This window comes from Amblyraja radiata, chromosome 37 (assembly GCF_010909765.2).
Source record: "Amblyraja radiata isolate CabotCenter1 chromosome 37, sAmbRad1.1.pri, whole genome shotgun sequence".
NCBI classification, from domain to species: Eukaryota; Metazoa; Chordata; class Chondrichthyes; order Rajiformes; family Rajidae; genus Amblyraja; species Amblyraja radiata.
The window spans coordinates 10093305-10108485 of NC_045992.1; the positions used below are offsets into that span (position 1 = coordinate 10093305).

Here is a 15181-nt window from a genome sequence, read left to right on the forward strand (position 1 = left end):
GCGGACCACGTGAAGGTTGCAATCTTCCACCCCACAATCTTTACTGAAGCCAGTTAAACTGCAAACCTGTACATCTTTGGAGTGGGGAGAAAACCGGAGCTCCGGGGAAAACTCGCATGGTCACGGGGAGAAGGTATAAACTCCATACAGACAGCACCCGTTCTCAGGTTTCAACCCGGGTCTTGGACATTGTAAGCCAGCAATACTGCTGCGTCACCATGCCGCTCCGCTGCTCTACCGTGCCACTCCAAATGTACGCACAATAAGCTCACATTTCAGGCCACATGAAAACCATCAGATAAACTATTTTAATTATGTTTATTGGGGAATATATATTGGCCCAAGGCAGAAGGGGTGATGCCTAACTCTTTGATGTAGTGCTTTGAGAGAATTCGTAAGAGATAGGAAGAGGTCATTTGACCCTTCAATCCTGCTCTGTTATTCAATAGATCAAGGCGCATCCTTCATCTTAGTGTTGCTGTCCTGAACTACCCTGGCTCTTGATTCCAATAATACCCAAAAACTTATTGATTTTTGACCAGGCATGTCTTCATTGCAACCTCTGGAGTGCAGAACTCCATTAGTATTGCACTGGTGTGTCAGCTGGAACTTTGCTCATCTGTGAAAATACTTTTAAGTCTGTAATAACCCGCTGAGGCTGAAATGAGTATGTTTGCTGCTGTATCGTACATGACATCTGTACGTATCTGTGATATCATACTTATAGAATTTAATAAAATATATTTGCCATTGTGACAAATTATGGTCAGCCAGGTTGGTGAATCTATGCTTTTGAATTTATACATAACATAATTACTTGTTGCTTTTCTTCTTGTCCAGACTGATGAGCTACTTGGAGAGATCCAGATTTTGCAAGAGGAAATGAAAAGAAAAGATCAGATGATTGAATATTTACAACAACAACTGGTGAGTTTGTCACCTTAGAAATTATTACCATATCCATTCATTAACTGCCATTAACAAAACAGTGTCAGCTAAATTTATGATTTACAAAAAAATAATGTTGTTTGCCATTGGTGTTGTTGGATCCATTCAAGTGATCATAGTGACTGGTTGATACTGACCATGGCACATACACACACTGTTTGTTTCCCTCTGCATTAGCTGCAATATAACTGTCAAAGATGTATTTTACTGCAGGAGAATAACCTTGCCCATCATTAATACCATATTATTATTGCAGATAATAGTTTAAGAATATGACAACAGTAACCTAAACAGATTGCAGGGTGTGATTTAATACGTGGGAAAATATCTTCTGCTTTTTAAAACATTAAAAAAATATATTTTTGGGCAAGACACAAAATGCTGGAGTAACTCAGCGGGACAGGCAGCATTTCTGGAGAGAAGGAATGGGTGTCGTTTGGCTCGAGACCCTTCTTCAGTCTGAAGGAGGGTCTTGACCCGAAACGTCACCCATTCCTTTTCATTCTCTCCTGTCCCGCTGAGTTACTCCAACATTTTATGTCTAACTTTGATTTAAACCAGCATCTGTAGTTGTTTCCTACATATTTTGGGGCAATGTAGGCTTGGAATAAGCAGTCAAAAAGGAAGAAACGGTGGTGAACTGTCACCACTATGATATTTACCTATGGAATATTTGTGGGCTCTGGAACATATATTTGCTTCATTTCACTGAGACCATTACAGAAGATCTGAGATCTCTGAAAGCAAAGCCAGATTCGTATATTCTACAACTAATGCCCTGGAGAGGAAAAGACTACAAAAAGTAGTAAACACTGCCCCAGTCCATCATCGGCTCTGACCTTCCTTCCATCGAGAGGATTTATCGCAGTCGCTGCCTCAAAAAGTCTGGCAGTATCATCAAAGACCCACACCATCCTGGCCACACACTCATCTCCCTGCTACCTTCAGGTAGAAGGTACAGGAGCCTGAAGACTGCAACAACCAGGTTCAGGAATAGCTACTTCCCCACAGCCATCAGGCTATTAAACCTGGCTCGGACAAAACTATGATTATTAATAACCACTTTCTGTTATTTGCACTTTACCAGTTTATTTATTCATGTGTGTATATATTTATATCATGGTATATGGACACATTTATCTGTTTTGTAGTAAATGCCTACTATTTTCTGTGTGCTTAAGCAAAGCAAGAATTTCATTGTCCTATACAGGGACACATGACAATAAACTCACTTGAACTTGAACTAAAGATTAGGTAAGAATGGTAGGAGTGAAAGAGAGCAATAACATGAGGACAGACAAAAGGAATTTGGCACAAATAACTGTGGAAAGACACAAAGTGCTGAAGTAATTCAGATGGTCCAGCAACATCTCTGGAGAACATGGATAGGTGATGTTTCAGGTCGAGACGCTTCTTCAGGCTCGATCTGAAACATCACCTATCCATGTTTTCCAGAAATGTAGCCTGACCTGCTGAGTTACTCCAGCATTTTGTGTCTTTTTTGTAAACCAACATCTTCAATTACTTGTCTATCACATGGATCATCCCTTCAAGTTTACCTTGTGGCACATTCCAATGAGATTAAGGCAACCAAAGCCACCGGTGGATGTGGTATACTTGGACTTCCAAAAGGCTTTTGACAAGGTGCCACATAAGAGACTATTGCTAAAAATAAAAAATTATGGGATTGGGGGTAATATATTAGCATGGGTAGAGGATTGGCTAACAAATAGGAAGCAGAGAGTGGGGATAAATGGTTCATACTCGGGATGGCAACCGGTAACTAGCGGGGTTCCGCAAGGGTCGGTGCTGGGACCCCAGTTGTTCACAATTTATATAAATGATTTGGAGGAGGGAACCAAGTGTAATATATCAAAATTTGCGGACGATACAAAAATGGGAGGAAAAGTAGGGGATGAGGAGGATAGGAAGAGTCTGCAAAAGGATATAGATAAGCTAGGTGAGTGGGCAACAACTTGGCAGATGAAATTTAATACTAATAAATGTGAAGTCATTCACTTTGGGAAAAAAAATGATAGGGCAAGTTATTTTCTAAATGAGGAGGAGCTGCGTTGTAATGCAACGCAAAGGGATCTAGGGGTATTAGTACATGAATCACTAAAAGTTAGTATGCAGGTGCAGCAAGCAATCAGGAAGGCCAATGGAGTTTTGGCCTTTATTGCTAGGGGGATTGAGTATAAAAACACGGAGGTCTTGCTGCAGCTGTACACAGTATTAGTGAGACCACATTTGGAATACTGTGTACAGTTCTGGGGTCCATACTTAAGAAAGGATGTACTAGCCCTGGAGGCAGTGCAGCGAAGGTTTACAAGATTAATTCCTGCAATGAGGGGATTGACATATGAGGAAAGGTTAAGTAGGCTGGAACTCTACTCTTTGGAGTTTAGAAGAATGAGAGGCGATCTCATTGAAACATATAAGATCGTGAGGGGCCTTGATCGGGTGGATGCACCGAGGATGTTCCCAATGATCGGGGAAACTAGAACTAGGGGACATAGTCGCAGAATAAGGGGGGGCTCTTTTAAAACTGAGATGAGGAAGAACTTCTTCACCCAGAGGGTGGTTAATTTATGGAATTCACTGCCCCAGGGAGCAGTGGAAGCAGAAACGTTAAATATATTTAAGTCTAAAATAGATGGTTTTTTAGCTGCCAAGGGGATAAGGGGCTACGGGGAGAGGGCAGGGATATGGACCTAGGTATGGTTAGTATAGTAAGACCTGAGTGATCTCCTGGACAAGTGTCGATCGCCTGGATTGGGGTCGGAGAGGAATTTCCCGGATTTTTTTCCCGAATTGGACCTGGGTTTTTATCCGGTTTTTTGCCTCCCCCAGGAGATCACGCGGTTCTTGGGGTGGAGAGGGGTGATAGCGGTATAAAGGGGAGGGTAGTGTCTTGTGTTCTGTGTCTTGTGTCTACTGTTTGTGGGTAAGTGTGTCTGTTTAGTGTTCAGCCATGAGCGAATGGCGGTACGGGCTCGACGGACCTGGTGGTCTACTCTCGCACCTACTTTCTATGTTTCTATGTTTACTGCAAGCTGAAGAATAGCCAGGTTTGTAGTTAATCAGACTGTCTAAACTGTTAAGCAATTTGCAAGTGATTGTAGGCTAAAATCATTCTCTGGATAATAGATTCTATTGACTCCTTATCACCAGAGGCCGTAGATGAACTTGGATGAACATTTTTTAAACTTCCATGCAGAAATTTCCTTGTGTCATTATTTGTCATATTTCTATGTCAATAACCCACAAAGCTAAAGTGCAGATCAAATTGAATTGAATGGCACAGAAGGCTTGAGGGACTTACTGGCCCAATCCTCTTGCTATGTTTAGTTCTGTGAATAACTCTTTCTTTGATCATTATTTTTTACTATGTAAGCCTTTCAAAAATAGACAGCATCTTTGATCTAGCTAAATTCATAATGCCACCTCATTGATCCATTTTTCTTTTGGCAGTCCAACAAACAATACAAAAACAATTAATTAGACAAAGCAGAAATAAGTTATCGTTATACCTTACTTTTGTAACTTACATTATTACATTTATGCCCTCACCTCAATAAATTCCATGCCTGCCATGAAGCATAGCTTTTCTTCCATTGCTTCCGCCTCCATGGGTATGTGTCTTCACAGCCTAGTGACAAACCCTTTTCCCATCTCCAACATTCTTCCTCCTCATGGACTCTCCCTGCTGTCCTATCCTCCCTGGACTTTTTTATTTCTAATTGCCTGCAAAACGTCAACCACCCTCACCCACTCCAAACTCGCCCTCTCTGAACGTACAGCCTTCCGCTCACTTCTCAACAATTCCGACATTGTCATTAAACCCGTCGTCAAGGAAGGAGTCATAGTCTGGCAGGCCGACCTCTACCATGTGGAGGCCAGGCACCAACCTTCGGACACCTCCTCAAACCTACCCCTTGACCATGACCTCAAAGTTGAACACCAGGCCAACATCTCCAAGACTGTCTCTGATTTCATCAGCCCTGGCGATCTGCCCTTCACAGCCTCCAGCCTTATTGTTCCTCAGCTCTGCATTACATGCTTCTACTCCCCCACCCCCCACCCCCCTCCAAAATCCACAAACAGAACTGCCCGGCAGCCCCATTGTTTCATCCCCGCTCTTGCCCGACGGAACTCATCCCCACATACTATCCTATCCTCTATCCATTGATTCAACCTGCATCAAAGACACCTCAAATACCCTTCAACACTTTGATAACTTTCAGTTTCGAGGCCCGCAGTCACTCGTCTTTACCATGGATGTCCAGTCCCTCTACACCTCCATCCTCCACCAGGAAGGTATCAAGGCCCTCTGTTTCTTCCTTCCACCCAACCAATTTCCATCTGCTAACACTCTCCTTCACCTAGCAGAACTTATCCTCAGCATATCCTTTGCTCGACAGCTACTACAAGGCCAGGAGATCATTCCAGGTTTAATGAGACTGCAGAATGGCGTACTTGGAATAGAATCAAACCAACCAAACAATCATGAGGTGTCAGTCAAATGAAGCTGCAATTACAGGATTATGTTTATGCTAAACAGCTTTCAATAGTGATGTTGCACTCAATGAATTAGCTCAAAGATCTGGAGTCTGACCACATTTAATCATGAATGGAGATGGGTTCTTCAACAACTGCCAGGAAGAGCCGTCTCCAAGCCCATCCTCACCGGTGGTGATGCCCAGCATGCGAGTGCGAAATACAAAACTGATAAGCAGTATGCATTTACGCTAGAGGTTGGAGATGATTACCATTGCCAACAAGAAACATTGACACCAACATTTGATATGCAACGATGTTGCCATCATTGAGTCCCCCACCAACAATATCCCCGGGGCCACCATTGACCAACCACATAAATATCATTACTGCAAGAGCAAGTCAGAGGCTTAATATCTTTGTGCAAGTGATTCATCTCCTCAGACCGTAAGACCGTTCCATATTCTATAAGACACAAGAGGGAAGGATGATGGACTGCTCCTTCAGTTGCTTAGGTCAATCAAGTGCCAATTCTCAAAGAAGTTTCATATCATCCATGATAAATCAGCTAGCTTGAATATACCTCATCAACTACCACAAGCATTCATTCCTTTTACCATCCTTAGTGCGCAGTCAGCAATGGGTCCAAACTGCAGTTGCTCAACCAGGCTACATGAAAAGCGCCTCCCAAACCCATGATCTCTCCCACCAAGAAGGGAAAAGCCAACAGATGCAGGGGACATCATCATCTGCTGGTTCGACTTCAAAACCTGCTTTTGTTCCAAAATCCATTCATTTGGTCACTCAGTTTCTGAATTGAATCGAGGTGTAAAGATTTAATGATACTCGAAGGTAGACAAAAATGCTGGAGAAATTCAGCGAGTGAGACAGCATCTATGGAGCGAAGGAAATATTTCCTTTGCTCCATAGATGCTGCCTCACCCGCTGAGTTTCTCCAGCATTTTTGTCTACCTTAAGGTTAAGCTGATTCTTTTTCAAAAATATCAGAGGCACCATGCACTCATCCTTTAAATCACTAACAGTTCCTCTTATGACAGAGGAATTGGTGTCATGTCAAACTAATCAATAAATATCTGAACAAAAAGATCAATTGATATCAATTAGGATTTTCCTTCAAGTGCCCGGAGCACTAACTTTGTACAATGCACCCTATTAGTAACATATCTGAGATACCTATATTCTTTGATTTAAGTCCAGCAGTCAAAGGACTGTCATTTATTCTCTTTGTTTCATTTATGTCTAAGCCTGTGGAATTAACAATATCATGACACGGTACCACATAGTTCTATTCCAGTAGCAGAAGAGCTTCATTCACAGTCTGAGTGGGCTGTAACCAAAGTCCCAGAGGTGGCACCTGTAGCACGACACAGAACCCTCAGCTGAGGCAGAAAAAGAGCTGCTCTCCAACCCAGTCTCTGGCATTTGAGATTAATACCATTCACTTTCCATCTTGGTTGCACTAATGCTCAGCCAGCATAGGACAAGCAAATAATAGTTTAAACAGGGCTGAATTATGTGTTTTTAAGAATTTTACTTTTAGTTTCAGATTGAAACTGAAGCATATTCAAAAACATACTCTCATTAAGTTGTTAAACTTAACATAATAAGGATACTTTCTAAATGTACATTGTTGGTTACATGACAAATATTTTAATGCAATAATTAAATATTTGCTTTGAGTAATGTGTAAATCGCTTTAAACAGTAATATCACATTTATGAACACAAATTTGAGAATTCCAAGATCTCACATGTGCCTACCCCACAGTCCAAACATTTATCAAAACTAACTCTTGGAAAGAACTCTACACCAACTATTCAAAAAACATTTGGAATTTCCTAAAATTTAAATGTGGCAATTTTGGATCTTTGATAGTACACAGAAGGCAAAGCTGTTGAATTAAACAAAGCTTTCGATAAATGTTCATTCGAATTAAGAAAATGTCCAGCTTGGAGCCTCTGCAGCCAAACATGGATTTGGGAATCAGTCAAAAATGCTTGAAATCGGCTTTCTGTGTACCCTGAAATGGGAACATGACTTTCCATTGCAGTTAATGAAAGCAGATGATCTCCAAAATCCAACTCCATAGCTTAATGAAGATAGACTCTGCAGACTCATTTAGTTAGAGCTCACTTAGGTCATCTAATTGCATTAGTAGGACCTGTTAAATTATATTATCATGAATGTTAATTTGACGGGTATGCAGATCTCAAATGATCCATTGATAATCTGATAACGTTTTTTTGATTTAGATCCTTGACATCCTGTCAAATGACTGAAGCCACTTTTACTAATGTGCATTTATAACCCCCAATTCATTTAGAGTTACTGGCTTCGTAACCTAAGTGATTGTCATCTTTCCGGTTACTTTAATCAACGCTTTGAGAAAGAAAACTGCAGTCAACTATTTCATCTCCAGTGAACATAACAAGGAATTGATTTAAAAATTATAGCCTTCTTAAAAGAAGACATTTCCAGTAATTGACTTGTTTTAGTCAAACTGCGGGTATAAGTTACAAATGCTGGTAATCTCTCCTTCTCTCAAAGCAATTTAGGAGATTCATTTCATGCACATTTTTTTTGTTCTTTTCTTGAAAGGCATCTTAATTCATCATTTTATTTTTTTTCAATTATGTTATGAAGGTGGAGCTGTCTGGTTATGGTAGATACAGCAATGATCAGTAGTAACATATCTGAGATACCTATATTCTTTGATTTAAGTCCAGCAGTCAAAGCAGATTTTCCAGCATCTGCAGTTCCTTCTTAAACAGCTTAACCTAGTTGTTATGAAGTTTGACTCCAACAAAGGCTATGGTTGGCTCCTGTTGTTAGTGAAAAGGGAGACAGTTGAGAGAATGATTAATTTATTTAAAACAAAAAGCCTCCAAACAATTGTCTTCAATCCTGTAATACAGTGTATTTACTGAAGATTGGTGAGTTGAAATAAAATGGTGTTTGATGAATTGCATGTTTCAAAGCCTGTTGTGTATTAACATTTTAAAGGGTTAATGGGCGTTTCTGTAGCATTTGATGTGTAAGCAGATATTTGTCAGCTTCCTTTCACCAAATTGTATCATACCCGCATACAAATTATAGGCGTACCATGTGCCAGCAGGGAGTATTTAGATTCCTTCAAGGGGAACTCATCCTCGAATTTGCACAAACACTTAAAAATTAATTTGAGGGTGGCGCATGATGAGAATTATTGCATCCTTCTTCATTCCATGTTTTCTTGGCCAGCTCAGAGGCACCTCAGCAGCTAATGAGAAGTTGGGATGGATACCAAGTTTCCTCCACCTGCAGGCTTATTACATTTAATTTCGATAAATTGTGCAGTTGTTGTTGCTCCCAGCAGCAGAATCTAACCAATGTTTATTTCCATGCTGTGAAATATTTCACTGTTATGCATTCAATTAAAAGACTAGCAGAAAAATAATGGCTCTGAAAAGATACAGTAATTTTGGTCACACTCTCCAGGCAGTTGCTTTATTGAAAATGGAAAAGTACCTCTTGGAATTGTTATTTTTAATATATGTAGATAGCATTTTCAAACTAATAAATGATTGCCAGTTATATATAATAAACACATCTCTTTTGGTAACATTGATCCCAGCTTCTTATTAATTTCTTCATTCCTTTTCTATCCAGAATGTTTCTGATTACCTTGCACCATTTGAGCCATTTACTTTAAACTTCCTCTTCTGCTTATTCCATAGCCTGATAACCTAGCATTCCATATTCTATGATATAATGTGGTTAGTTAAAATTAGTTGCACTTTTCACTTTCCACTTACTCTTTCTGCTCCTTCCACATTCCATTCCCACTCCCATTCTTACTCCATTTCCTCTCTACCTCCCCCAACCATCAAAGCAGGCACTGTCCTCCACTTTAAGCCCCCGTCCGCTATATACTCTCTTGCATGCTTGCTCACTCTCCCTTATTCACTAAAAACAGTTCTCCAAAATCCATCCAGTTACTAAAAGTTACTGTATATCAACCAGGTGAAGAATATCAAATTCTGTAATGGGTCGATATCGTTAAGCACATCTATTGGAAGGTTTTGAAGCATAATGGTTATCAACACACATCACGCTGCGATGCTCAAGCATTCACAAATTGTACCTAGTGGAATAGTCAATAGTCAGATATAATACTTCTTCATTATAAGAAATACCATTGCACCATTTTCAAATAGATAACCAGTGAAACGTTAGCAGTTACACCATGAGCACTTAGATTCTGATGTCTTAAAAGTGCACAAAAATTCAACAGTTCTGTTTGAAAAATACATATATAATTATAGCCATATCCAGTCAAGTCAGCCAGCATTGTCTGAAGAGAAGAATTAATGTGCAGTAAGGAACTTCAGATGCTGGTTTAAACCAAAGATAGACACAAATTGCTGGAATAACTCAGTGGGATAGGCAGCATCTCTGGAGAGAAGGAATGGGTGACGTTTCGGGTGGTTCACCTCAAGCATGTTTAATTGTCATATGTACCGAAACGGAACAATGAAATTCTTAATTACAGCAGCACAGCTGCACTCAATAGATTTAGTTTGTACTTATCATTTTGGAGATACAATGCAGAAACAGGCCTTAGGCCTACCGAGTCCGACCAGCGATCACCCTGTGCACTAAAACTATCTGTCACACTAGAGATAATGTCACTTTTTTTTTTTACCACACCCATTAACCTACAAAACTGTATGGGAGGAAACTGCAGCACCTCGAGAAAACCTACATGGTCACAAGGAGAATGTACAAACTCCATACAGACCGCACCCATAGTCAGGATCGAACCAGGGTCTCTGTACCAGTGGGGCAGAAACTCTATCAGGAAATTTGAAATCAAAACAAAATGCTGAAATGTTGAAGTTGAAACTTCCCAGTTCAAATATGACCAGTTTGAGTTGAATTGGATGAGAGCTATCCATTAGACACAATTAATGTCAAGCAAGAGAAACACTACCTACGTCCAACCACTTACAGCTGAAGAGGCTTTCATTTTTGAAGAAATGGGGCACTCTGCAGTTGAATCAATATGGATGCAATTACCTAGTTTTATGTGACCCCTTATTTTGTTTAAATTGTTGTGTTCTAGAAAGTGCATAGCATTGATAGATGAAAATTGCTTCTATTTTTTGGAGCTATTCTTGAACATCTGATCATTTCCTTGGTTATTGTTAGAGGTAAAATGTGGAACTAATGCTATTGCAAAGCTGTAAGTGAGCCGCAGTAGTTTTGGACCCTTTAATAAGATACTTTGCACTGGGAAATAGCATGCTTCCAGTCATTGAGATTCTACGATACCGTGCATTTACAGTATTTTTCTATGCGGATTTAAACTATAGCGTTGAGGCTTGAGCATATAATCACTGCTGGTATTTTGAGCAATGCTGAAGAATTGTTGGACAACTGAGGGCTCCACATAGGATGAGATGTTGAACACTGTCCCCTTGTGGCCTGCATTTCTTTTTTATCTCTTTACATTTGAATAAAGAGAGCTGACAATAGGAATAAAGTGTTTGTTTTCAAGCAAGCAGACTGTAAGCATTGTTGAAATTCAAACTGAGCTCCAAGCTATTTGCTATTTTACTAATAAATTTTTCAACTATTTTATACCAACCTTTACAAGTCCATGAGGTACAGAAAATAAAGTGTCAGTATCTTCTACAGTGCAGCAATCCCTCGGCATTGCACAAAATAGTTTCTCAAATTTTTACATTTGATTTAAATCCATTTCAGAACAGAATGTACCGACTCTGTACAGTATACAGTTATGTAGGAAACTTACCTGACTTGGATTAATTATAAAGACTTGGGGTATTTGGCATATCTTTGAACGTTTTGAAGACACAATACTTGTTAGTATTGTGAAGAGTAGAATAACAGAAAGTTTTCAAGTGGATACATTGGAATAGATAGACACAACCCATTTGAAATTGAGTGCAGAAACATATGAAGTGGAAGGAGTGAGAAGATACAATTTGGATCAAGGGTACAAATAAAGAGTATTTGCAAGAGCAGAAAGATGCCAGCATTTTTGTTCATCAGGGCAGGTTAACTAACCAATCTTTTGAGAAAATGGGACCTGGATTATTCCAATTGTGTATGAGAAGGAGATGGTGGTGAGGCACCTTGTTGAACCAGTACAGTCTTCTCCGATGGGGTTGTTTGTCCATGGGGCTTGTGCAGCAGAGACTAGTTTCTGATTATTTGGACCTTGTCATTTGTCTAAGAACGCCCTCTATCATGGCCATGTGGTAGCTTGTGAGTCACATCAACCCGACAATTAAAGAGGACATGTTCAGGCAGCCGCCACTCAACCTTGACCCCAAGTGACTGCTTGAAGAGAAGACACATAACATTGACAAGCAAGAGGAATAAAAGCTATTGTGGATCGTATTTTGCTCTAATTCCACTATCGCGGGTAAAGCAGAGTATCCTTGATCCTGGTATTTGAAATCCTAACTGTGGTGCAACAAGAGCAGTTATTTCTTATTCAACTGTGATTAATTGCAGTTGTTCAATCTGAAGAGTTCTTCTCTTGTAAACACAATGGATGCAGTGAATCCTTGCCATGCTCACAGCACTTAAATACATAGAGACAGAAACATGATCACAATTTGTTTCATCACTTAACTTCTCCCATAAATAAAATCAGACATAAAGCTTTTGTTTCAAAGATGAATATACCCTCCATCTTCATAGTGTTAATGATCTTCCAATGTTTATTAAAAGAGGATTGAAAGATATTGATCTGAGATACAGATTTATTATTTGAATGAGAATTATGTCAGTGACTTTGAAATTAACTTAGATTCATACCAACAGCACATTTTAGGTCCTGATTTATGAAAAAGGATCTATTGATGTATAACCTATCAAAATGTTCATGGTTGTATTCATATATTGTAAATTGGGAATATGCCATTTTATCAATTTAGTTTCGCAGACTATTTGACGAGTGCCAAGGTTTTGGCAGCTTTGCCCAATTCAATGTTTTAAAAGCTTAATTCTTTGAAATTCATGTGATCTAAAATTTGCCCCACAGCAGACAGCACTTATGGAATCTCAAACATTTTAACAGATACGTGTATAAGGCTACACAACCTTTAGCCTGAATAATTCATCAGAAATCCATTTGCCAACTATCAGAAACCAAAATTTCTATAGCAAATTTCTGTGCCTTTGTTTACTCTCCCAGAAATCTGAACAGAAAATGTGCATTGTTTTTAAATGGAAACATTAGATGCTTGAATTTCCTTCATCTCTCTGAGATATTTAGCCAAACCCTCAAACGTTCATTTATGTTGTAGCACTGAGGCATACAAGCTGTTTGAACTTTTGCAGGTAATACATGGAATAGGTTATGTACTGAAACATTTTAGCAGAGTGAAGCTTAAAATCATCTGAAATTTCTGAAGTTTCTTTGTGATATTGTTTTCAGCCATCTTGCTGTGATTTACACCACATGTTGCTGCATTTATGCATCCTGGTAAATTTGAAATTGTCAAATATCCAGGACCCTCCACGAATCACTCCTCATTGGGTTTTACGAGTGAGTAAGAACAACTGGAATGACCTTCATTGAGAATTCCCCTGCTGTGTATTATTGAGAGAGGAGGAGGTGGTATTAAATTTGCATGACTCGGGTGCATCGGAAAGGAGCGAATTCACTAGCTCAGCAACATGGGCTTGAACATTCTTCCTATCTGCTTACGTCCCAACAAACACATTTACTTCTCAAAAAAGAGAATTTATGATGAGCTTTATAATCTGAAAAAGGTCACTCTGGTCACCATTTAGATCTTGATTAGTGTTTTAATTATAATTGTTTTAATTGATGTAGAATAAACTGGATATTGTTGAGTATTCACCAGCACATATTCCTCCTTGTGATCAATTGAATGTCACATTTAATTACTGTACAGAAACTCAGAGTAAAATATTGGAATTTATTTTACTTATTACATGAATTTCGTTAGAATTTACCACTTGAGGTCTGAATATTGTGCAGCAAGTGGGGCATATATTTTGGACTGAAGCTAATTGTGTGTGAGGAGGTGTGTCTATGTAGTGATAAGTTTAAACATAGCAAGAAGGTACTTCTGCACATGAATTTTCAGCTAACATTCAGTTATCAGGTTCAATCCAGTGGTTTGCTGGTCAACTTCATTCATACATCCTTATTCTCCAAAGCAGATGTCCACTTTCTTTCAGTGGTAAAAAAGTTTGTATTTTGATGCACTAATTGAAATGAGAGTCAACCCTCTTCTGAGGTCCTGTGAGGCTGACATCATCTCTTGTGTACCTTAACTAATTTCCTGGGAGCCAAGACCTTTTAAAAACCATTTTATTAAACGCGATTGCAAATTCAAAGTTAATTCTCATCAGCTAATGGTGGGACTGAGTGTCTGGTCACACTTGCAATTATTTGAGGACGATTTTAATCCTCTCATTATTGCTACCATTTGATGTGTTGTTCCAAATAATTTATGAAAGTTAGCTTTTGCTGCAGACTGTTCGAAGAGAGGCTACTGAGCTCAGTCATCCTTCCAAAAACATTCTAGAATTATATATGCCAACTGGCTGGAGATCCAAGCCAGCTCTTTTTTTCCTTAAAATTGATTCACTCCAGCAATAGAATGTCAATGAGTATAATTTATCATCAGTGTATGTCCTAAGGAGACCTGGTATTACTAGTCAGCATGGTTCCCTTGTATGCTGAGCTGATGGTTAGTGGATCAGATTCCATTGTAATTCAGGGGAGTGTGTCTTATTCTGTGTCAATGCTAAGCAATTAGCAATTCATTCTGCCAGATGAATACACACTAAACCATTATTAAAAGTTTCATTTAGTTCTTTAATTTATTTTTTATGCATTGGCAGATATAAAGACTGAACATGCTTTACACCCTTAGTGCATCTCAATATGTGTCATAGCCAAAATATATTTCTGTGGTGTAGTCACTATACTAAGAAACATACCATACCAAGACCTTTTGCCATAAACAGTAATGAGATAATGGATAACCATGATTCTTAAAGGCAGTTCAGAACTACCTTCTTAAGGACCAGAGAGAGTTAACCTTGCCTGTAATGTCCATAGCCTCAAAATTAATAGTTCTCCATCGATGCAGAGAAATACCTCAATTTGTCACTTAGCACTCAGTGAGTATAAATTATAACGTTTTTTTAAACTGCTGGTGGAACTCAGTCTCAGAGAGCATCTATGGATAGAAATGGACAGCCAACTTGATTTTGGATCAGGAGCCATCAGACCTATTGAGTTAAATTGCTGCAATTAGATTGGGTTGCCAATGCCTCAGTCAGCATCAATGGTGCTGAAGTATAGATGGCTAAGAACTTGAGGTTCTTTGACGTAAATATTACCAACAATTCATCCGCTTCCAACCACATTGACACTAACACCTCTTCTTCATCAAAAGACTAAGGAAATTCAACGTGCCTTCTATGGCTTTTAACAATTTTTACAGATGTACCATAGAAAGTGTCCTATACTAATCATTCTCAAACTTGTTTGGCAACAGCTCTACCCATGACCACAAGAACTTGCAGAGAGTTGTCATCCCTGTCAATCCCGGCATTCCCTCTTCTCATCATTTTCCTCAGTCAGAAGATACAGAAGCTTGAGGTGCCAGATTCAGGAACAACTTTTTCCCATCTGTTATCAGGCTTCTGAACG

The 15181-nt window shown here is 39.2% G+C and overlaps 1 protein-coding gene across 3 annotated transcripts in view; it reads left to right on the forward strand.

Annotated features, from left to right (window-relative positions):
• Positions 1–15181, forward strand: part of ccser2 (coiled-coil serine rich protein 2) — a 350893-nt gene that overhangs the window by 255485 nt on the left and 80227 nt on the right. For all 3 annotated transcript variants that reach the window (XM_033012715.1, XM_033012716.1, XM_033012717.1), the window contains exon 9: positions 841–927. In XM_033012715.1, coding sequence (XP_032868606.1) covers positions 841–927 — 87 coding nt within the window. The remainder of the gene's footprint in view (positions 1–840; positions 928–15181) is intronic.